Below are 23,729 nucleotides of genomic sequence, written 5' to 3'. Positions count from 1 at the left end.
AATATCTTTTCTCTTATTTCTAGTGCCGATGTATAATACAGTAACATCAAAAGCAAAGGTCTCTTGGTGAAGATTTCATACCTGAAACTTTTCTGATTTTACCTAGGCACTACAATAGATGCACATAAAATCAAAAAAGTCAATTGAATGAATTACGAAATGAAATTCGATGTTTCTTGATAAATTCGGACACACTAATTCTCTGACCTGATTAACAGCTTCTTCAATTGAATAATCAATGTGTGGCCTTGAAAGTATATCGGTTCCTAGTTCCTGATGCTTGCACATTTGAAGCTAGAACTTGTTGCAACCAAAATGTTGGATTTTTGCTGATCTATTTAATGTGCATCATGACTTGAAATTAAAGCGAAAACGAACCCTTGAAACTGGGGAAAAATATGCCTCCAAGTACTAAGCAATCTACCAAAATCAAAAACTTTTACCAAACTATTTACCGGAGAAAGATGTTTTGCAACTAAAGCATGATGTCGACAGGGGTAAAAGCCATGGATGAAGATGAATTTGTACTTTGCTTCATCAATTAGTCATAATACGAAACTAAAATCAGATAAAACTCATCAATTAAAGGAGCGAATGTGTAAGAAATAGGACAAAATTTTAAAATCTAAATGTTCTAAAGCATCATAATTGGGAGGTAAGTACAAATGTAAGAACCCATAAGTCACAAAGGAGAAAGATTTAACCGTTATGCTCGTCAGAATTTCAGTGCCGGAGATGTTGTGCTCGCTGCTGTATTCTCAACCGTCTTCGCCTGAAAGAGAGATGAAAGCGATCAAAGAAGAGGAGGAAGCTGAGGAATCGCCATTTTTATCTAACAATTCAAGCGCAAGCCGAATGAATTTGTGGTGGAAGAGAAAGCGATGAAAGCTGAAGGAAGTGACAGGGGCGGTCTAGGGTTTCACGTGATGGAAGAAGAAGAAGAGAGAAATAAAACAATGTGTGGCTGAGATGGAAGCACGCCTTGCGAGAATGAGGAGAGGGAGAAGATGGCTGCGTCACGTGAAGGGTGCGTGGAGGTCTGAGCTCACCAGTGCATGCGAGCTGCACATGGAAGTGAAATGAACAGTGATTTTCAACTTTTTGTCACCCATAACACTATTAGAAGGAATAGTGTAGGCAATTTCCACTTTTAAAAGGTCTAATATTTCAAGAACACAACCAAAAGGTGGGATTATTAGATTCTATTTTTTCAATTTTTATTTGCATGGGCGCAATAATAAACGCTCTTGAAAGCTCACTATTCCTATTTCCTACTCAATAGAAGAAGTCTCTCTCGTCTCTCGTCTCTCGTCTCTCCACCTCCTCCCTATTTCCTAACTGCGGCCATGGATGCGGTGGAAAGGGTGGTAGCGCAAATCCAAGGTCTTTCTGGTAGCGCAGCAGATTTGAATAACCTCCATGTCCTCCTCAAACAATCTGAAGATTCCCTTCGTGCCAATTTCTCTCGCTTGCCTTCTTTCCTCCTTCAGCTTGATACCTCCGCTCACTCTCTCGGATATCTCTACTTCTTGTAAGCCCCCTTTTGGCGCTTATTGTTTCAATTCCTATTTACCAGTTATTTTCCATTTATTTTTAATTTTGCGATTTAGTTTTAAGGATTGCATTGTGTTTTGGGGGTGCGATTAGGGTTTTATTGCACTTTTAGGTGTTAATGGGAAAGAATATGATGGCAATTATTTCCGTAGATTTTGGAAAAGTTAATTGAGATAAGAATTGTAATTTTTTGGCGAGTAATTGCTGATATGTAATTACCAGATGATTTATAAATAATTAATTCTATGCACGATTTATTAATATGTTAGAGTTTATGAGTTTAAGTAATAGTCAACTTGGTTTCCTGGTATGGTTTTCACTATATTTCGGTTCAATGACTTGTGTTCATGTTTTGAAATTGATTCTAGTTTGTCCCTAAACTAGCCTATGCGTGTGACTATATGATTCATAATGTTTATATATTGTCATTAGTCATTACTCATTACACTGTAATTCGCCTTTTTTTTTTTTTTTTTTTGTTCCTTCTGTATTTTTCATCTTTCTTTTGTATTTTTGGGAGGGGGAGGGGGATTAGGGTGGCTCTTTGATTATGAGAATGAGCAGAGTCGGGCCTTAGCAATTGTCGAAGTGTGAGTGGACCTCTTAGGCTCTTTACTAGGAGGAAAAACTGTTTATTTAGAACCTAATGGCTTGATTTGTTGCTTTTAGTAGCCCTATTAACACCTAAAACGTTTGAAGACCTTGATGTGTTAGAAGGTTATATTTGAGTAATACTGTCTTTACTACTTCTCAGGGTCCAATGCGGTTTACTTTACTTTTAGTGCTTGTTTGGTACAAGCCGTGGAGCGGAAAGTTGAATTGGGCTTAGGCTATGAAGTGAAAAAAGCATCTGTCGAGAGGAAAGAAATGAGAATTCATGTAACCTGGAAAAAGGGAATAGGATCCAAAGAGGAGAGGAATGGTAAACAAAAAGTGCTACCTTTATTTGGTGTTTGGCTCTAGATGTGTAATGGAAAGGGAATAGTAACCATTACCATGAAGAGATAGATTGTAGGGGGAAGAGAAGGTAACAAGGTTGGGGAGTCGGGTACCACCAAGTAATGGTAATGGATTGAGGGGGAATTGAACCAAACAAGAAGAAAGAGAGTAGCTAAACGATTCCGTTTCTTCTTGGAGCCAAAAAATGTTGAACCAAACATGTTAAAATGAATGGTTTCATTATGCAAGTAAAGCTTGCTGAGGAAAGTTTGTTAGAGTACTATCAGCCTAAATCCACTAAGTCATATCTTAGGTTAATGGAGCCTTGAATTTGAGTTAGAACCCTTAGCTTTCTTTCAATCGAGTTGTGATGTGTGAGAAACTAAGTTTATACATACAAAGATTGATATTAGACCTTTTGTATTATTTTTTTCGCACAAATATTTTTCATGATCACTATTAAGTTGCACCTTACGATTAATTAAGTTATGAAGATTGTTAATTTACCACTTGGAAATCTCTGAATATAAATAAGGGGACTGGAACCTGCACATACTCCCTAATTTTCTTCCCTACTCTTCTTTTCTACCCTTATGCGCAATGCATCTTCTGACCCTCACCTTCTCATTGTCACACCTCAGCTAACCAAGATCTCTCACCGATCTATCATTTTCTCTCTTCCCCCACCTTTGCAGAATTCGCATTGCCATATCTTGCTTCCAACTACTTTCTGCCATTTTTTGGGTGCATCAGAGTTTATGAATTACATCCTTGGGAGGGTACTAAAAAATGTGATTTGAATTTCTCTGCAACTTTTGCAAAATTTGGATGTATTAGAAAGTCATAATTTACTAGGATTTAGTTGGGGAAAGAGTGAAGGGGTATGGTTTAACGTGTCAGCTCATATGTGACGTACGGCCTTATGCTTGATCTTGAACTGATAAATTCATTCATTATCTCCTGAATTTGAGAAGACTGTCATGTATTGACAAGACTGGTATTCTGGTAGACATTTTATCCAATGTTGTAGTGGAATAGGCGCTTTTCAAAATAGTCTTGCTTGCGGTGCGTGACCTAAGCGAGATATCGTACTGCAATTCTGGAACAACTTCTTGGATAAGATGATTATGAACACCAGTTATGTGTACATCACGGCTGATAAGAAAATATAAACACAATCTATATGTATCTAGAAATGACGTCTTGAATTTGATGTTTTGACACATACTAGTAATTTGATGTCTTTATGTGCGTATATGTCTTGAGAAGAAGTTCGAATACCAGTGACGATGGTTCTTTGATTTTCTTAGACTGCAATTGTGTATGCTTTCTATACTTAATAACTATTTGGTTTCAAAAGTAGTTCTGGTGATAACTTGTCTGTTGATATTTCATTGCAGTATCTATGTTTTTGATGTCATACATGGCCTGTCTACATTTTGTTTTTCTTTGGACATATCTAATTCGCACGTGACACGTTTAACCTTACTTTGTCACCGACAGGGATGCTTACACAGCTTCAGTATCAAGAGATCAAACAAATGAGGCCGTTCTATTAGTGGCTAGATTTATCAGTTCTTGCCTCGCTGAACAGATTCGTCTTGCACATCATAAATGTATGAATGTTTTGAAGGATGGGGATATAATTATAACTTATAGCTGTAATCTGACTATTTGATCTTTTCGTGTGGCAGTTATATGTGTTTGCAAGAGGTTCAAGGACCAACTTATAGTGCTTTCGGCTCCCATGAGGGGTGTTGCTCCGATGCTGACTGCCATCCATAAAATCCGGCCTTCTTCTGAACATTTAACTACTCTGCATCCTGACTTTCTTTCTCTTTGTGTATTGGCAAAATGCTACAAGACTGGTTTATCTGTGCTAGAGGATGATGTATTTGAGGTTGACCAGCCAAAGGACCTTTTTCTTTACTGTTATTATGGGTGAGTTGTTATTATTGTTGCTTTTGATTTTGATTTTCTCTACCAAGGCTCATCCTTTCTAAACTCGAATAATGATTTGCCTTGTTACTTATCGTGAAACATAATGTTTATGACTTAAATTTGAAAGTTAAAAGATGTAACTACTCATAACCTTTTATAAATTGATTGTCAGATAACGAAAGCCACATCACTTTAATACTTTGATATACCATTCGATTCAATGAATTATATGGCTGACAAACAACCTGATGACTTATGTGCTGTCATGCTAATATTTTAATTAGGGGAGGTGCCCACCTGAAGGTGAGTAGGTGACTAAAGGTTGTTTCGGCATGCAAGTATGCACTTCTCTTATGTTTTCTTCTTCACTAGTATTTCTGTGGTGAACTACATCTATGTTTTGTTGAGATCGTTAGCTGTGGCAAAAGTACATCTAATCTAGGGCTATCAGAAAGGGGCTTCACTTATTGAAAACTAACTAGTTATTAGGCCCGGGCTTTGCCCCGGGTAAGAAAAATTTCATTTATTAATATTGTACTTTGATATGATAGTACTAAATACAACTTAGTCTAGTGGTTAAAACTTTAGTATATGAACTTGAGGTCACGGGATCAAAACCTATACTATGCAATTTCTATTTTTTTTTTATTGTACATGGATTACATGAACTAAAACTCCATAGGGAGAGCGCCACGTGGCACCGTTCCTGATTTACGCACGCCTTTTAATATATTAGTATAGATATACCAACTGTAATTTGAGGTAGTTTTCGTGTAGTTTTCTTTAGACCTTTGATATTGTTGTTTTCATTGTCAATGTGGTTTTATTGATGAAAATAACAAAGGTTACCTTCAGTTAAGTCTTTCAACTTGACCACTAACTTCTGTGTGTAGTTGTGTACCCTCACTTGAAAGTTAAAATTGCACTTTCAGCTTTATTGCCAACAAGTGTTCAATTTTATCTTTGGCATTTATGAAGCTAATATGAATGTAATCTCTTTCAGTATGAATGTGCAGAATTCTCTTCTGATCTTAACTGCCTTTTCTTGCTCAACGCATTGGAGTTTGTAATCTAAATTACTGATTGCTTTGACTTCGAATGACAGGGCACTGATTTACATTGGACTAAAGAAGTTTGAGAAAGCATTGGAGCTTCTTCACAACGTAAGTCTTATTCTTGCTGTGACTTAGAGACCTATTTGTCCAGTTTATGGTAAATGTTCTGTTTTAATTCTCTACGTTAGAAATGAGTTATAATGACATAATGCATAGTCTACAGCAATCATAAGTTCCATAATTCCATGTAATTTTATGCAATATCCACTTTTTCTGGTCTCTTACTTACCAATAATCACGCTCTTCCCTGTCCTTTTGGTGTTTGTGTTTCATACTAGGATAATGTGAAATAGATGGACTACTGGCTAAGTCCTTGTTGTGACCTTTTTACTATTTTCATCTTTCTTGCAGGTTGTTACTGCTCCTATGTCTACTTTAAATGCAATAGCTGTTGAAGCATACAAAAAGTACATTTTGGTTTCATTAATTCACCATGGGCAGGTCTTTGTTTATCTCTGTATACTTTTGAATGTTGGGTGGTTTGCTGTCATTCTTTGATATCCTATATAAATATCTATTTTATAAGGTGCAAGCTCTGACTAAGATATGTCTGGTGGCAGTTCTCCACTCATTTTCCAAAGTATACTTCTTCAGTTTGTCAGAGGAGTTTGAAGAACTTTACTCAGGTAAAGTGTTGCTTGTGGAAGCAGTCTAAAGCTTGTTTCTTTGACAGGGTTTCATGTCCATGGGTTATGGGGAAGGGAAATGTGAGCTTATTTTGCTTTTTTAGCTCCTGCTATTTACAGTCACAACGCCATGATCGTTGATTACATGTCCTTTTTTATATTTTTCTGTGTTTGTCAATGGATTTTTGTCCTAACAAGTACATATTAGTGACATAGAACCTCCTCTTCTAGAGAGATTCTCCAGAAACTGGTTTTGCTTCCTTGTGTAGTTTCAGACACAGTCTTTATTCTTCCACCTTAATTTCATTTTTTTGTACTTTCTGCACCTACTACAACTTACATAAACTTAATTGTTCTTGTATGAACTTACTTGAACTTTTTGTGGGCTATAAATGCTTATTGCTAGCCCTTTCTCGAAGGCTGAACTTATTGGCTTTCATCCAAACATACTTAAATGACCTTATTTTTTTTTATCTGTGTCAAATGAAGAAGGCCTTAATTTATATTGAAAAAACCTCACGCTACTATGATGACTCCCGAAAAATGAAAGTCATATAAGATCTTATTGTGGTGCAAAAGTTGCGAAATAAATTTCAGTTCCTATGACATGTCTTAATGAACCTAATAAGGAAAGAGATAGCCAAGAAGGGATTTTGTTTCTTGAACTTAGCTTTTGGAGCTCTTTATTGCCATGTGCATCAGTCTCCCTTTCTTAGGGAACTCTTCCTTAATGGTTGAAGAAGGGATGAGTGGCTTCACTAGCAGCATGATCAAAGCGAAATGGAAGCATAATGATTTTGAGTATAACAAATGAAGAATGAATAGAATAATCATCAAAGGGGGTGTCTTTCATGATACCTACAATAATTGGACTATTTTGATCAATTCCTTACTACTTTAAGTTGATACTTCCTGACTTATCACATTTCGGCATTTCGTGCATGTGGACAACCAGTTCTCCAAACTGATCTCTTGAGTCCCTAAGAGATGAGCACAAAAAAGCTCACTGAGGTGCACGCAAGGCCATCATCAAATTATTCTACATCAGATCTTTTTTGTTGCGACTCACTTCAATAAGGCGCATGAGTATCCTTACCGCCTCAATGCGCCTTGAGTCTTTTTATGTCACTATAGTTCTTGCATTTTATATGAAGCTTAGTTTCATCTAGATCTTCTTGGAATCCATCGATTGGTGCTGAAAGGCCTTTTATTCTTCAATTGACATGCTCCAGATTAATACAAGTACACAAATAGTATAAATTAGCAACTTGCTATCACCCAGAGAAGGACTAAGGAACAATGGTGCGCTCATTAGACTTGACCAAGGCTCCATTGTCAGGAGGGTGTCAAGGGTCCACCCAAACATAGAACCCAGTCCATGCCACTGTATTTCAATCAACCCCGATTAAGCTCCTTTGTAGACCTAGGTAGTGATTTTGGATACAAATACATGCGCAGGGGTTAGACTTGTCTATTTTATGGTCATTGTCTAGTTCATTCTTTTTCTATCGCAAGTCGCAACATATGGTCAAACTTGTCAAACTTTGACCGTATATTTATTCTAATGTTATCAAAAATAAATTATCACGTGAGATCTTATTGGATTCGTCTTAATGTGTATTTTCCAAATCTTTTTATAATTTTACTTATACGTAATTGACAATATTAATGGTCAAAGTTTGCACTGGACTCCATGAAAATGATATTTGAAAAAGAATGAAGTACTTTTTATATTCTTGATCCAAAATGAAGTATCGCCAAGTGTCCATACCTATGTTCGAAGTGCCGTCAAGTATACAGGTAGATAAGGTGAGATGAATAGTAAAGTCACGGAGCTTAGATGTAGCTTTAAACATAATAAGGCGATTGCCTATCATTGGGCTTGATTGTCACTGCATCACTTTAATGTGCTTGAATTGAAATGCATTCCTTGAACGCTAAAGAATGAAAATTGAAGTTCCTTTTTGTCATTAAGTAATTTTTCACTTGTATTATGTTTTTGGTAATGGTACTTACATAAAATTCAACTTTTAGTCGAGCGCTGCTTGATATTGTTTCTTGACATCCGATGAAGTCTAAATTAAATGTTGTCTGTTGGACAAGGGTAACATAGAATATATGTAGATATCATGAGTATTATATCTGTTTGTAATTTTTTGTGTAGTTGTCATGCCATTGATGTGACCCATCTTTTCGTGAATAGAGGTGAGCATGATAATTGTTCAGTGTTGGATTATGATTGATGAACCAAAATATTTAAGTTATATGCAACTTTGCCTTTTCTTATTTTGCTGCTGATTAATCACTTCTTAGCTTTTTTAAAACTAAATTTTTTAAGCTGCATCTACTACACCCCTCTCCCCAATGGCCTCAGGCACGGGTGTTATATGATTTAGTATTTGTTTTTGGATCACGTCTATAAGGGTTTTGGCTGACTGAGGTTAAGCCCCTAATATTCTCCGTGAACCCTAATTTATTGAGTTCCTTTGAAGACTTAGATTTTAGGTCTAAATTCCTTCCCAAACTTACTAGTTAAATTGATGACTCTGCCTTTGTGCTCTGCCTAGGTTCTTGCCTGTAATGGTGGGTATGAAAATTGCTAAGGTTGCATCCTTTTTTCACTTGAAGTAAAACAATAAGCAATTTGTAGAGGTCGGCTGACTGTTGAAACACTTACAGTGTTAATACTATGATTACAAAATCCTATTGGAAAGTCTCTTTGGCCTGCCTTGAGACCCAAAAAAACCAAGTTCATGTATGGTTATCTATTGATTCATGTCAGCTTTTGCTAGATTTGAGTTAATATTAGCTGTTCTATTTTACATGTTTCAACTTTTGTTTGATGCCCTACATGTTTGGTCTGGTAGCTTTTGATCGGAGAATGATCACTCGTCAGTCACATATCTTTCTACCAAAACACTAGTCCTTCAGTGCACCATTGGCCCTTTTTTGTTTAAAGATGCCGTTTTCTTACTAGCAGTGGTCAGATCTGTAATCTGTGGCCCATGGCGCATGTTCTTTCTGCTGTGTTTTTTGCATTTGCAAATTCTAGTTTTGCCTTCTGTAACTTCAGTGTAATTTATTGCTTTTGATCTAAATCGCAGACCTACCTTGAACTAGCTAATTGCTATAGCAACGGGAAAATTGTTGAATTAGAGACGTTTCTACAGGTGAACAAGGATAAGTTTGAGGTGGTGAGTTATTTGATTTGGGAGTAATGTTGTTCTTTCTGTTGTGATTGCTCTGTTGGAAAGTGGGCAAAGCTTTACAAACCTTTTTGTTTTCATTTTCCAGGATAACAATCTAGGATTGGTGAAGCAGGTTGTTTCATCGATATATAAGAGAAATATCCAGAGATTGACTCAAACATACTTGACTTTATCCCTTCAGGATATAGCCACTACAGTGCAATTAAACAGCCCCAAGGAAGCAGAGATGTATGTACTTCAAATGGTAAATACTAATTTGGACAACTTTCTTCTTTTTCCTTTTTATTTTGTTTTTTGGTTTCTTGTGGGGGTAGGACATCTTTATCTATGCTAGAGCTGTTCGGATATGGTTATTTATTTTCTATTACACTGCTACTTATTGTGACGCCACACTTTTCTATAACATCTTAGACTTTTATTCTCTCTTGCAATTAGAATATAACTCTTTAAAGTTCTGCTATTCCGTAGCTATATCAATGAGACATTTCTGGCTTCATTCGAATATAACTAATATGGCTCAATTACTGTCTCCCCCTCGCAGATTCAAGATGGTCATATATATGCTACAATTAACCAGAAAGATGGAATGGTTCGATTCCTAGAGGACCCAGAACAGTATAAGACGTGTGAGATGATTGAGCATATAGACTGCTCCATTCAGAGGTACTTTCCTGAAATTAAACTATGTTCTCATCTGAGGTCACAGTTGGCTGAGGTGGCACTACTCGAAACAATGATGGACTAAGCCTATTTTTTTTTTTTTTTTGGTATAAGTGCATCTAAACCAACCATAATATTTGTTTTGTTTACTTTTACTTGCAACACTTCCCTTTTATGGCAATATCAAATTACTTGCAACACACTACTTCACGTTTGGCATTGAGTTCTCTCTTCTTCACATGAGTCACTTTTATTGGTCTTTGTATTTTTTCCATTCTCTCTCCTTTCCTCCTTACCCCTCACATCCCACTAACTCTCCACCAACTCATCTTTTTTGTTTCTAACAATGGGTGGGCTAGTGTTACTTGGCTTTTCTATTTCTCTCTCTTACTTTTGCTATACTAAAAAACATGGTAAAATATATCAAATTTTGGCACAATTTATAGAGAAAAAAATTATAGTTATTGTTAGTTTTTTTTTAATTATAAGCTGATTTTTTTTATTTACTTCAAAACAAAAAAACAATCTTGTTCGAAACAAAAAAACAGCAATGATAAAGCAATCTTGTACACATGGCATCACGCCATTCGCTGCTATGGACACCATCCAAGGCCCGGTTGGTCCATAGTTCGAAACTGCGGTTTCGGTAAACGGTTGCTGTTTCGTTGGAACGGAACGGATACGTTCATCTCCTTAGTTTTAAAAGCGCGCCTGGCCCAGTCGCTAGGCGAGTAGAGGCGCTGAGAAAATCTCCTCCTCAAATTCATGCGAGGCGTATTACGTCAGGCTAGGAAAGGCGCGTGCCTCTTTCCGCCTTTGTGCGAGGCGCAAGGTGCACCGCGTGACCGCTTTGAGTACATAGGCGCATTAGAGAAGGTTGAGAGTAGATTTGAACGAAGAATCAGAAAAAAAACAAAAATTTTTCAAATGTAACTTACCTGGCTTTAGCTTCACCTATTTCGAGTAAAACCCCTTTGTTAACCGCGTTCAATTCAGCGAAATTTTTGCCCTAATTTGAGAAGAAAACCCTAATTTATGGTTTGGCGGCAATCGATGAGCGTGAAGTCGCCGGAGGTGATAGAGGAAGCCGACGAGCCATTTACTGTTGATGTGGATGTGATTCCACACTTTCGTGAAGTTTTCCAAAATCCCAAGAATCTTGAAAGAAAGATGGGTTCTTGATGGTTTCTTTATTGAATTTTGAATGAATATACTCCAATAACACTATCAAATAGGTTTTGATTCAATTAAGTCACTCCTAGCCTAATTAATCAAGCACTAACTTCAAAACACTCTTGAATTGAACTTAATGGTTTGCGAGTAATTAAACTCACATGTAAGCATAAAACTCACGAAATAAAGTTCTGTATTTAATCTCAATGAAACGAATACAACCTATTGCTACATATATGAAAGCAAAACAAATTCCTACTATGCTTAGGACAAGTCCCTAAGTCATACTCCTAATCAAACTCTAAATAAGATTGAATCATGTAAAATCCCTTGTTTTAAGAACGTTGGGAAAACCATGACTCCTAATACAACTCGAAATAGGAAACATAAAGCAATAAAAATGTGAAGAGTCCTTATGGAACTCAACTAGACATGTTTTCACAAGCCAACTAGCATTCCTAACAGAACTAGGAATGTCTTCTAAACACACGTTCCTTTACTCCTCACGTGCACTCAAATCTGCCCAAGTAGCACAAGTGAGAAATTTTTGTTTAGAAGCAAACAAGTTAAACCCCATAGCATCGAACACTAGGTAATTGGTTCCTCTTGTACAAACGCCTTTGAATCCACATCATTCTCCCCCTCTTCAAAAGAATTCGCCCTCAAATTCTCAACACCAGATCACCAATGTTAAAGGTACTGCTAACTGCTCATTTGCTCTCTCCTTGTATTGTTTATTCATCTTTTCAATTTTAGCATGTCTTCTGAAAAACTTGAAGTTTCTTCTTTCAGTCCATGTGAACAAGATCACCCCTAGTAAAAGGTAACAAATCAAGAGGCACAAAAGGATTTATACCATAAACTATCTCGAATGGAGAACGAGTAGTTGTAATAGAATATGATCGATTGTAGGCAAATTCAGCATGACATAGCTTCACATCCCAATCCTTTTCAGTCTTACTTACCAATCCAAGCAACAAAGTACCCAAAGTCCTATTAGTCACCTCCGTTTGCCCATCTGTTTGACGATGGTGAGAAGTGCTAAAAGTAACTTTGTACCAACATGCTTCCAAAGAGATTTCTGAAAATGACTCAAAAACTTGGAATCCCTGACTATACTCTTAGGAACACCATGTAATTTCACAATCCCTCCAAATTACAAATCAGCCACATGTTGCGCATCATCAGTTTTGTGCATGGAAGCAAAGTGTGCCATCTTTGAGAATCGATCTACTACAACAAATGATAGAATCTTTCCCTCTTTGAGTTCTAGGCAACCCAACTATGAAATCCGTATGTATAAACCTTTATGAAGGTACTCTTGGCTCGTTGACAACGAGCACACCTAGAAACCACCCCTTGAACATCCTTGATCCTACATGGCCAATAAAAATGCTCACTCAAGACATCCACGGTTTTATGAGCACCAAAATGATCAGCAACCCTCCACTATGCACTTCCCTCACAAGTAATTCTCTCATGCCACAACTAGGAATTCATAGCTTATTACCCTTGAACAAAAACCCCTCTTAGACAGAATAGTCATGACTAGGCTGCACCAACTCCTTAGAAAACACCGGATCATCCTTTTACAAAGCCTTGACATGTTCAATCCCAAGAACTCTAGCATCAACCATAGCTAACAAATAGCTTCTCCTTACAATGCATCGACCACTACATTGCTTTCGCTATCCTTGTACTTCGAAGAGAAAGTAAAAGATTGAAGGAACTCCACGCACTTAGCAGGCCTATGGTTATGTTTTGTTGCCCATGAATCTACTTCAAAGCCTCGTGATCAGAATGAAAAATTAAAGGTTTAGGGCGTAAATAATGGGACCAATGATCAAGAGCTCGAACAATAGCATAGGGTTCTCGATCATAGTTAGAATAGTTAAGCTTTGGACCACTTAACTTCTCACTCAAAAACGGAACTGGCCTCTTTTCTTGCAATAAAACCGCACCTATCCCAACTCTACTAGCATCACACGTTACCTCAAACAATTTATCAAAATTAGCAAAGCGAACATGAGCACTACATAGCAATCATTTCACCTCTTCAAATGATTTTTGAGCACTCTTGGTCCACTCAAACTCACCCTTTTTCATCAATTCAATTATTGGCGCCATAATAGAGGAGAAATTGCGAATGGATCTCCTATAGAATGAAGCCAATCCATGAAAGCTTCTAACCTCATGAACATTCCTTGGAACCACCCAATAGAAATGGCCGTAACCTTTTCAGAATCCACTCTAACCCCATCCCCAGCAACAATATAACCAAGAAAAGTAATGCTACGAGACATAAATGTGCACTTTTTAACTTGCCATACAACCTTTGGTTCCTTAACACTTCAAACAAAGCCCTTAAGTGTAAAAGATGTTCGTCTTGACTCTTACTATAAACAAGTATATCATCAAGATAAACAACAATTGACTTATTTAGGAAAGGGCGTAATACCTCATTTATTAGGCGTATGAATGAACTAGGTGCATTGCAAAGACCAAAAGGCATAACCACTCACTCATAGAGGCCTTGCTTGGTCTTGAAAGTAGTCTTCCATTCATCCCCTTCCGTATCCTCATCTTATGATAGCCCCTCCTTAAATCAATTTCGGAGAAAATTGTGGCTCCATGCAATTCATCATCCATGTCCTTAAGCCTAGGCATAGGAAACCTATACTTGATGGTAATGTTATTCATTGCCTTACTATCTATGCACATCCTCCAAGTCCCATGCTTTTTAGGCACAAGTAAAGTAGGCATAGCACAAGGACTCATACTTTCTCTAAATAGCCCCTCTCAATTAACTCTTCAATTTGACGTTGAAGCTCATTAGAATCATCATGGTTACACCTATAGGCAGGTTTGTTAGGCAATGGGGCTCCAGGAATCAAATCTATTGCGTGTTCAATGCCCCTCATTGTAGGTAAACCTTGGGGTAATTCATCAGGAAACGCGTCCCCGAACTCCTCCATTAGTTATTGTAAAGTTATGGATGTAGGTTTTGAGATCAAAGTTTGTGAATGTCGAATGAACAAAGCATACCCAACTCCCTCTTCCGCAATCTCCTTCTCTATCTCTTTGGCACTCAAGAACATACTACTCTTAGACTCCTTACGTGCCTTAGGTGTAATTTGTGGAGGTAAAGGGTGGAGTTTAATTTTCTTACTATGGCTCGTCATAGTGTACACATTAGTATCCCCGTCATGGCTCACTTTCCTATCAAACTGCCATGACCTCCCCAACAATAAGTGACACGCACTCATAGGCACTACATCACACCATAATTCATCCACATAACTTCAAATAGAGAAAGCTACAAGCGCTTGCTTTCTAACCCTAATTCCAGCACTATCATCAAGCCAATTTAATTTATAGGGTCTAGGATGGTCTCGAGTAGGTAGTTTCAGTTTACATACCATGTTTGACGAGTCTACATTGGTGCACGAACCACTATCCACAATAACATTTGCATGTATGATCTCCAATCCTGCACCTTATGTGGAAAAGGTTCTCCCTTTGTTCTGCCTTAGGAGTACTCTCAATGTGAAGAGCTCTCCTTTTCACGCCAAGTATCTTATCCTCATTCGCATCCTCAGCAAAAGCATCTTCTTCCTCCTCCTCATCATGCATCTCTTGAGGAAGGAATTCGTATAACTCCTCCTCCTTTAGCATCTCTTCATATTGCCTCATTGTAAGAGCTCTCTTTGTTGGACATTCAATTGCAATATGTCCCTTACTTTGGCACTTAAAGCACTTCCTTCGATTTTCAAATTTTTCTTTTGGTACAAACACTTTATGTTTTTCTCCCTTCGAGTCCTCCTTAGTTTGAGAACTTGAACCCTTGTTTCCTCCTCCAAACGTGGAAGAAGTGTTTCTGTAAGTGTTTTGGAAATGATTTCCTTTGTAAGCACCACTGGAACAAGACTTGTACCCCCCACCAAAGTTGGGTTTTTGTTGCTCCTTACTCCTATTTTCAAACTTGAGGCTAGTTTGCACATATCGTCGAAGGTGATGTAATGAGAGACATCAACCTGGCTTGCTTTATGCTTCACTAACCCCTTAATATACCTTGCAATCTTCAAGGGTTCCTTCTCTTAGCATATCACAAATCAAGCTAAGCTAATCAGCTTCCTCCACACTCATGTTACCTTGCACCAAAGAGGTGAGTTTAATATATTGTTCCCGTTGATGCTCCTTAGGTAGAAAATTAGCCTTCAATTTCTTCTTCAAACTCGACCTAAGTATCTATGTATCTATAGATGCCTTCCCATCTCGTCTCCTTTGAGCCTTGAACCCCTCCAGCCATAACGATGCATACTTTGTTAATTTCATCGTTGCAAGTTTGTATCTTTTATGGTCATCATACCCCTTGTAATCAAATACCTTTTCTATTTGTCGAATCCAATCAAGGAAATCCTCAGGATCCGAATCCCCATTAAACTCCGAAAGTTCCAATTTCAGTTCCCTATCCTCATCATAACTCCGGCTATTGCTACTCCTCTCACTTTTTTTTCATCAGATCCTTCTTCTTCTTCGGGAAACATGTTGTTCTTTTTCTTCATCACTATACTCGTGAGTGCATCGGTTCTAGTGCCCATTCCCTCCACATTGTTAACCTTAAGAGTGAGTTCCCTAATAGCCTTCATGGTTTCGGACTGCTCTTTCATTATTTCGAACTCCAAATTGTTGTTCGAAAACCGGAAAAAACCTTTGCACAACCCCTTACTTCTCTGGTTCACAACTCCCTCAGCTCGTGATGAAACTCCAAGAAATTTTAACACAATAAACTTCCAGATGTTCTAAGACCTCTCGAATTGGAATCACTCAAAAGTTCGATCTAGAACGCTCCCAGTAGCCAACAGAAGTCAACTATGCCAGATTCCAGCAAAACCGACACACCTAACAAAAACCGTCTCAACAAGGTATCAAACGATCTCCAAATTTTACGAAATTTTCGGACAGAATTCGAGACTTAAAATAGTCCAATTTAGAATCAAGAAACTCCGAAGAATTCGTTTCCTAGTAGGAGAATAAAACATAACAAAACGTACCAAATTTTGGGTGAATCTGGAATGAGATCAAGCACCTTCCTCCGTGTTTATTTCTTGTGGCTCTGATTATTCACTATAGTGAAGTTTTCAAAATCCCGAGAATCTTGAAAGAAAGATGGGTTCTTGATGGTTTCTTGGTTTAATCTTTAATGAATATACTCGAATAACACTCGAACAAAAATTGAACACTCCTGAACTATCAAATAGGATTTTGATTCAATTAAGTGACTCCTAGCCTAATTAATCAAGCACCAACTTCAAAACACTCTTGAATTGAACTTAATGGTTTGCAAGCAATTAAACTCACATGTAAGCATAAAACTCACGGAATAAATTATGTACATAATCTGAATGAAACGAATACAACCTGTTGCTATATATAAAATGGAAAACAACTTACTACTATGCTTCGGACAAGTACCTAAGTCATACTCGTAATCAAACTCTAACTAAGTTTGAGTCATGTAAAATCCATCGTTTTAAGAATGTAGGCAAAACCATGACTCCTAATACAACTCAAAATAGGAAACATAAAGCAATAAAGATATGAAGATTCCTTGTGGAACTCAAGTAGACATGTTTTCACACGCCAACTAGCATACTCTTCCACACTCATGTCATTTTCTTGGGAAAGGTGGGTAAGTTTTAAGTATTGTTCTTGCTCATACTCCTTGCTAACCCATTTAGCCCTCATCTTTTTCTTCAACTTATCCCATGAGTCTATCTCATCTTTTCCCTCTCCTTTTATTTGACTTGAGGTTTTCATACCACAAGGCGGCAAGTTTAGTGAGTTTCAGGACATCAAGTTTAAACCTTTTTCTATCATCATACCCCTTGTAGTCAAAAACTGTTTCAATTTGCCTCATCCAATCAAGAAAAGCCTCACTATCATGCACCCCATCAAATTCGTGCATCTGAATTTTCAAACCCCTATCTTCATCAAAGTTTCTAGGTGTATTCAACTCACCATCTTCAGTTTCAAGAAAATTTAGTTTTTGATTAGGTTGCAACAACATACTAGATATAGCATCAAGCCTACTCTTTTGTTGGGCCTTATCTTCTTCATTTTCTTCTAATTTCTTTTCTAAAATTTTTCTAACTTCTGAGTTATTACTTATAACATCCTAGCAAGTTCACCATCAACCATGATTTCACTATTTTTGCTAGACCATTACAAATACAAGATGTAAACTGCCGTAAATTTGAACAACAAAACGAAAATGTAAATGGCCTTGAGACTCTCAAATTAATAAAATTCAGGAAATTTCAAGCAGAATCAAAAAAATAAACTCTTTAAAAGCTTTCCAGACGGAGTAATCGTCGTTTGAAGTTCAGTGTGCTCAATTTGCTCCGTTTTGGCGCAGTTGCAAAAAACGTGCCCACTTTAATATCTAAAAAATTCACAAAAATCTGAAAAATTATGTGAGTGTTCTATACAAAAAGTTATGCAGAATTAAAAAAAGAATCAACCAATTTGGACTCCTAAGGTTGAGAAATCGTCCTTCAAAGTCGGATAAAAAGCTAGTTGAATTCTGGCAGTTTTGTTTCTTCTCCAAAACTCGATTTTCCCAATGAATCTCTTCTCCAAAGCTCTGATACCAGATGATGTGAATCTAAAAACACCTTCCAAAGAGTTGGATGATGATTTTAAACTAAAGAACAAGAACACTTACAATAACACTTTGTAACTCACGAATTTAGGATAGTGACCAAATCTGAAGACAAACTAAATGATTTGGGATCTTAGGCCATAGACAAAACTCACTCAATCTCCCCTAATCTTATCACCCAAGACATACTCAAAGCAATAAGGGTTTGTTTCAAACTTGAGACAAACTTAAAGCACAAAACTATAAACACAAAGGTTTTTTTATATCACCCAAAATCTAAACTTCTGCTATCATATGCTCTCCTTATATAGGACAAAGGAGCAGCAAAAACTCTTCAAAAACCATCCTAAAAACTGTCAACTTGGACATAATTTAGGAGTTACAAAACCCCCTTAAATCATGCCCTACTTGATGCTTAATCAATGTGCCGTTACAAAGCTTGCAAATCAGCATATGATAAGCCTAAAAAACTTATGAAAACTCACGCCACTTGCCTAAGTGATACAAGTAATCACTAGGCTTTATTTAAAGCATTGAAATAAAAAACAAAAATAAATAGGAACCCAAACAGAACTTGGGATTCCTTGACATCCTTGCTTGCGACTCAAACAGAACTTGGACTCTTGAAATGTGATGCACGCCTCAATCTACCATCGAAGTTAAACAAGTAACAAACGCAGGCTTGTGAACAAATGTAGAAAAGCCAAGAGCTTCTAAAACAAGTGCAACAACCAGTTCATGAACCAAAGAGCCTTTATGTGGGCTAGACTTTGGATCAATGTCTAGGATCAATTTCACTTTTCTTCCTCTTCCATCCCCACTACTACCTACTCAAACACCACCATCTCTTTTGCCGGTGCCTAAAACCCCTTTAACACGACCACCCGCAACCCTTTCAATACTGTCCAATCTAGTAATCACTCCAGCAACAAAATGTGGAAACATCAAGTTCCACATACTCAATTCAGCAAAGAAGTTCGCAGTTCTTCAAGTTAATCAATCTTATCAAAGAATGTGAAAACATCGTGGCCTAAAATCCGCCATATCTCAAGTTCAACTAAAAATCAAGGCCTAGAATCATTAATCACCAAAATCAAGGAAAATTAAACACAAAAAACCATCTTATCATGTCTCTTCAAAAAAATGAGAAAAAGAAATTTTAAAAAAAATTTAAAAAAGAAATTACACATCAAACCGATTAGTGGTCACTTGACTTGTTTAAAACAGATGTGTATTATCTTATTCAGAAATAATCAAAAGAATGACTTACTTTTAGTGGATGGCTTGAAAATTGTTTTGTTCTTGACAATTTTTCCTTTAAATTTAAGGTGTACATTTAGAGTTTAAAGGGATACAACTTAGAGAGTAAAGAGAGAAAAGTTAATCTTAAATTAAGCAAAGTGGTGTGACGCATAACACAATGTCTTACAAAAAAATCTTCGTAATAAATCTATGAATCTCAATCCATAAACCGAAGGAACACTTTGTTTTAGCAAAACACTTATCAATGGCTGGAAGTTTCTACAACGTACCTCTTATTTCGCCAACTGTACATATATAACAAATCCAAAAAAAGATTCTGGCTCACTTGAAGGTTATGTATTGTGAAAATCAATATTAGTATATTCTGCAATTTCATCTTTTTTTGTGGTTTTTCTCCCAAGGTCACTGTTGGAATCAGGCATAACTATATATGAAACTGGTATTTATTTGATTAATTCTCGTTGGTAATACTTTGAAATTTGTCTGAAGGATAATGTCTCTGTCAAAGAAACTAGCTTCTGTAGATGAACTAATCTCATGCGATCCACTGTACTTGACAAAGGTAAGCCTGCTTATTAAAGTTTAAATGTGTTCAATGTTTAGTTCATCATATGTGATATATACATATATATATGTGTATATATATATATATATGATTTGCCTTTTATACTACAGGTTGGGAAAGAACGACAGCGTTTTGACTTTGATGATTATGATAGTAGTGTGCCTCAGAAATTCACCATTTGAGTCCAAGAATCCACTGTACATGGCGAAAAGCTCGATCCTACTTCAGTTTCCGGTCATGGTTATAACATGTATTTTCTACGTTCATCTTGCAGAGAATAGAACTATCTAGTAGGACCTTTAAAATGTACATACCTTTTGGATCGTTGTGCTTTGAGTCTGATGCTGAAAAAAGGTAATCTGCTTTTCTTTCCGTAGAGTCCTCTCCGGTACAAAGTAAATGACCCGTGTGTCCCATTGATGATAACCAATTATTTAAAGCGGCCATCTACGTACTCCCAGTTTCCAGAATCTTATCCTCATAAAACGGAGGCAAGTAACTATGAATCATTTGACGGCTTGTTTAGCTAGTAGTCATAAATAGTTAGGTAATCCATTTGTAGTATGAATTTTTAAAAAAAATCTTATATTGTTAATTGTGGTAATGCTATTTCATCCTCAAAGATCTATTTTCTTCCAAGAATTCCACTATCATCCATTACCACTTGGGAATGTGATATTGGGCGGTAATGGAAATTTATGCAGGGAAACTCATGTTTTGTGATAAAATTTCATTAATATGAGTATTAATATTAGAATTCCCTTTCAAATTTACATTAAATTTACATTAATGGAAATTTATGTAGGGAATTCATGTTTTGTGATAAAATTCCATTACCATTAAATTTACATTATTATACTTTATGACCACTAACAAAAAGGATCGTTATAATATAAATTTCTCATGGAATGAAGTACAATTGATCGAGGTTTCATGATTACATCATTGGATCCAGAAGGTTAAGACATCTTGGAAAAGTTGAGGTTTGAAAAGATTTTGTCACACAATCTGAGATTGAAGGAGCTGAAAATATGCGAAAGGTTTGATGTAATTCCATGCAAATCTATTTTTTGAAAAAGGAAAAGCACTATAAGATATCATACCATAAGCTGTAGAATGCTTATGAAGTATTGTGCTTTAAGGTGGAGATTGGATCTTTTAAATTTGGATTTGTGTTGGGTTATTTTGGCTTTTGGTGTGGTTGTGTCCATTCAGGTTTAGGTGGAGCTTGATCGATAGATTTCTAATCGGTCATATCTTGGTTGGATTAATATTATTAATGACTAAACTCGATCTTCTCTCTAATAGCCTCATCACCCGGAGGTTCTACTACATCTAATTGTAGGATCTGGGAGTGTTCTGTTGGATCGGAAAGTCCTCAGATTATTATATTTTTAGTAGGATCCAGTTAGTGTTCCAAGCCCTTAGGTATCGTCCAGTTAAGCTTTAATGCCTTGAGTTTAATTCAAGTCGAGCGAAATTGGAAATGACTTCTCAGGAAGTGGATTTACTATTCAGATATATCGCAAAACCTGATAATTCTACTGCAATGATGATGGTTGAAGATCTGGCCCCTATGGAGGATCAAGTAAAAGAACTACAGGTTGACAAACGCAATCTTGATTAGGATCATCCTATGGAAATAGTGGAAATTGGTAAAACTGAAAGGAACGATGAATAGAACAATATGGTTATTCGTCCAATCCTTCATCCAAGCAAAGATATTAGGAGCTGTCCTTCAAGCAAGTGGTGGCAGGATCATCTCAATATGTTGATAAAGCTAAGGAAAATAATGAAAACTTCTATAGAAGGGGAGGAAGAGAATACCCCCTAGAAGGGGAGGAAGAGAATAACCCCTAGACTCCAATCTGGTGGTGCAATGCCCCAAAGAAACATTAATCAAATTAAGAAACCCATGACAGCTCACTTTTATGGGGAAATGTCTTATTTCAACTATATGAATCGAAATATAAGAATGAATTAGGGTTAAAGCTTAGCCTAAAATTGACTTGAATAAAGTTACACCACTAAGTTGATTGAAGGTTTCTTAGATCACCACTTAACTTAAGCTAAGAGTTAAGCTAGCAAAGGCAAATCAATTAATAACACAAGTATTAATCGAAATCAAGTAAACAATACTCAAGTTTTGGATAAAAGCATGTGTTATTCATTAAGTTCAATGTCCTATTTATACATGTCCGTTGTCCTTGTAATTTCAGAAATAAAAGCAACTAATTAAGCTACCACTACTTCCACTAACTAAATACATGAATATCATGTCCTAAGTGATTCAAACATCACTTGGACCTAAGTAATGGAATGTGAGACGTGTAATATGGCTGTTTAAACCTCTCCTATGAGCTTCTCCATGATCTACTCCACATCCCTTGAAAATAGGAGTTTGTTGTGACTTCTTGTCGGAGTGGCACCTAAGTTGTCCTTCTTGAATGTGCACGACACTTTTGTAGGAGTGAATGCAACAAACAGAAGAGGCTAAGGAGCACATCACTTTTGTAGGAGCTTCCACAACCAATCCCAAATGTCTAAGTTCATAGCACAAAGTGTCTAGATTCATGCTAACAAACCTAGCTTTCCTTCTTGGATGTAAGCACCTCTTCTTCACGTCCTTCCTTCATGGCAGCATATACAAACTACCCATCATATTAAAGAAACATTAAGTCTAAAATTTTCATGGCACCATACGCTCTATTTTAGCCTTTATTGCGTATATGTTATTGCGTATATGTTACCTTTCAAGTTGAGTTGGCTAAGTTTAGCCAACTCAGTTTTCTTTATCTTTCATATACAAACTACCCATATGCCCTAAAATTCATGGCACCATACGCAATTACCTTCCCATTATGTTGTAACACACATCCCAAAATTCTTCGAAGCATCATTATACACCTCCAATCCCTCACTCCCATCAGGTAGGGTCAAAACAGGTGCGGAGGTTAAACGTTCCTTCAAAATCTGAAAGGCTTCTTCACACATTTCACTCCATTCAAATTTCGACTCTTTCTTCATCAAGTTGGTCATGTGCCTCGCTATATTCAAGAAATCTCTCAGAAATCTCCTATAATAGCCAGCTAGACCTAGGAAACTTCTAATGTCTGACACATTCTTTGGAGTTGGCCACTCACTCACAACTTGAATCTTAGCAGTATCTATAGAGACTCCTTCCTTAGACACATAGTGACTCAAAAACGCCATTTTCTCCGAACAAAACTCACACTTAGAGAACTTGGCATACAATTGATTTTTCCTAAGCGTCTCCAAAATAATCCTCAAGTGCTCATCATGCTCTACCTCGTTCCTCGAAAATATATATCAGTATGTCATCAAGGAAAACCACCACAAACTTATCTAGAAACTCATGGAAAATCTTATTCATCAAGTTCATAAATATAGCAGGAGCATTGGTTAACCCAAAATGACATTATAGTGAATTCATAGTGACCATAACGTGTCCTAAGGCAGTTTTAGGTACATCCTTATCAGCTACCCTCAATTGGTGATACCCCGAACGCAAATCAATCTTCAAGACACACTCGCTCTATTTAACTGATCGAATAGGTCATCTATTCTAGGCGAAGGATATTTGTTCTTGATGGTTACATTGTTCAGTTCCCTATAGTCATACACAACCTCAAACTTACATCCTTTTTCTTTACAAACAACACAGGAGCTCCCCAAGGTGATGCACTATGCCTAATATAACCCTTATCCAGTAATTCTTGCGATTGCATCTTCAGTTCACTCATCTCAGGTGGTGCCATTCTATAAGGTGCCTTAGATATAGGTGCAGTTCCAGGAACTAAGTCTATGATGAACTCAACAACATTCGGAGGTGGCATACCTGAAATTTCACTCGAAAATACATCCATAAACTCATTCACAATTGGGACATCCTTAATATTTACTCCAACTTCCTTACTCACATCCTGCACACTACAGAAAAATAATTCACACCCTTTTTTCATTAACTTCCTCACTTGCATCACATAAATAACCCCAAAG

At 36.9% G+C, this 23,729-nt stretch overlaps 1 protein-coding gene across 2 annotated transcripts; it reads left to right on the top strand.

Moving 5' to 3' along the window:
- Window positions 1–1,247: 1,247 nt before the first annotated feature.
- Window positions 1,248–20,331, top strand: LOC104884097 (COP9 signalosome complex subunit 3). 2 transcript variants are annotated; one of them, XM_010668690.4, is made up of 11 exons: window positions 1,250–1,531; window positions 3,997–4,109; window positions 4,188–4,434; window positions 5,540–5,597; window positions 5,901–5,990; window positions 6,110–6,175; window positions 9,280–9,369; window positions 9,470–9,628; window positions 9,926–10,047; window positions 19,634–19,706; window positions 19,820–20,331. In XM_010668690.4, exons 1-11 carry the CDS (start codon window positions 1,347–1,349, stop codon window positions 19,889–19,891), a joined length of 1,275 nt encoding a protein of 424 aa, XP_010666992.3. In that variant the 5' UTR covers window positions 1,250–1,346; the 3' UTR covers window positions 19,892–20,331. The 2 variants fall into 2 exon arrangements, with proteins under 2 accessions (XP_057250233.1, XP_010666992.3); XM_057394250.1 differs by lacking the exons at window positions 5,901–5,990; window positions 6,110–6,175 and having other exon boundaries at window positions 1,248–1,531.
- Window positions 20,332–23,729: the final 3,398 nt, after the last annotated feature.

The sequence above is a fragment of the Beta vulgaris genome, chromosome 4 (assembly GCF_026745355.1).
Source record: "Beta vulgaris subsp. vulgaris cultivar EL10 chromosome 4, EL10.2, whole genome shotgun sequence".
Classification (NCBI taxonomy): Eukaryota; Viridiplantae; Streptophyta; class Magnoliopsida; order Caryophyllales; family Amaranthaceae; genus Beta; species Beta vulgaris.
This window is presented reverse-complemented; position numbering and strand designations above follow the sequence as displayed.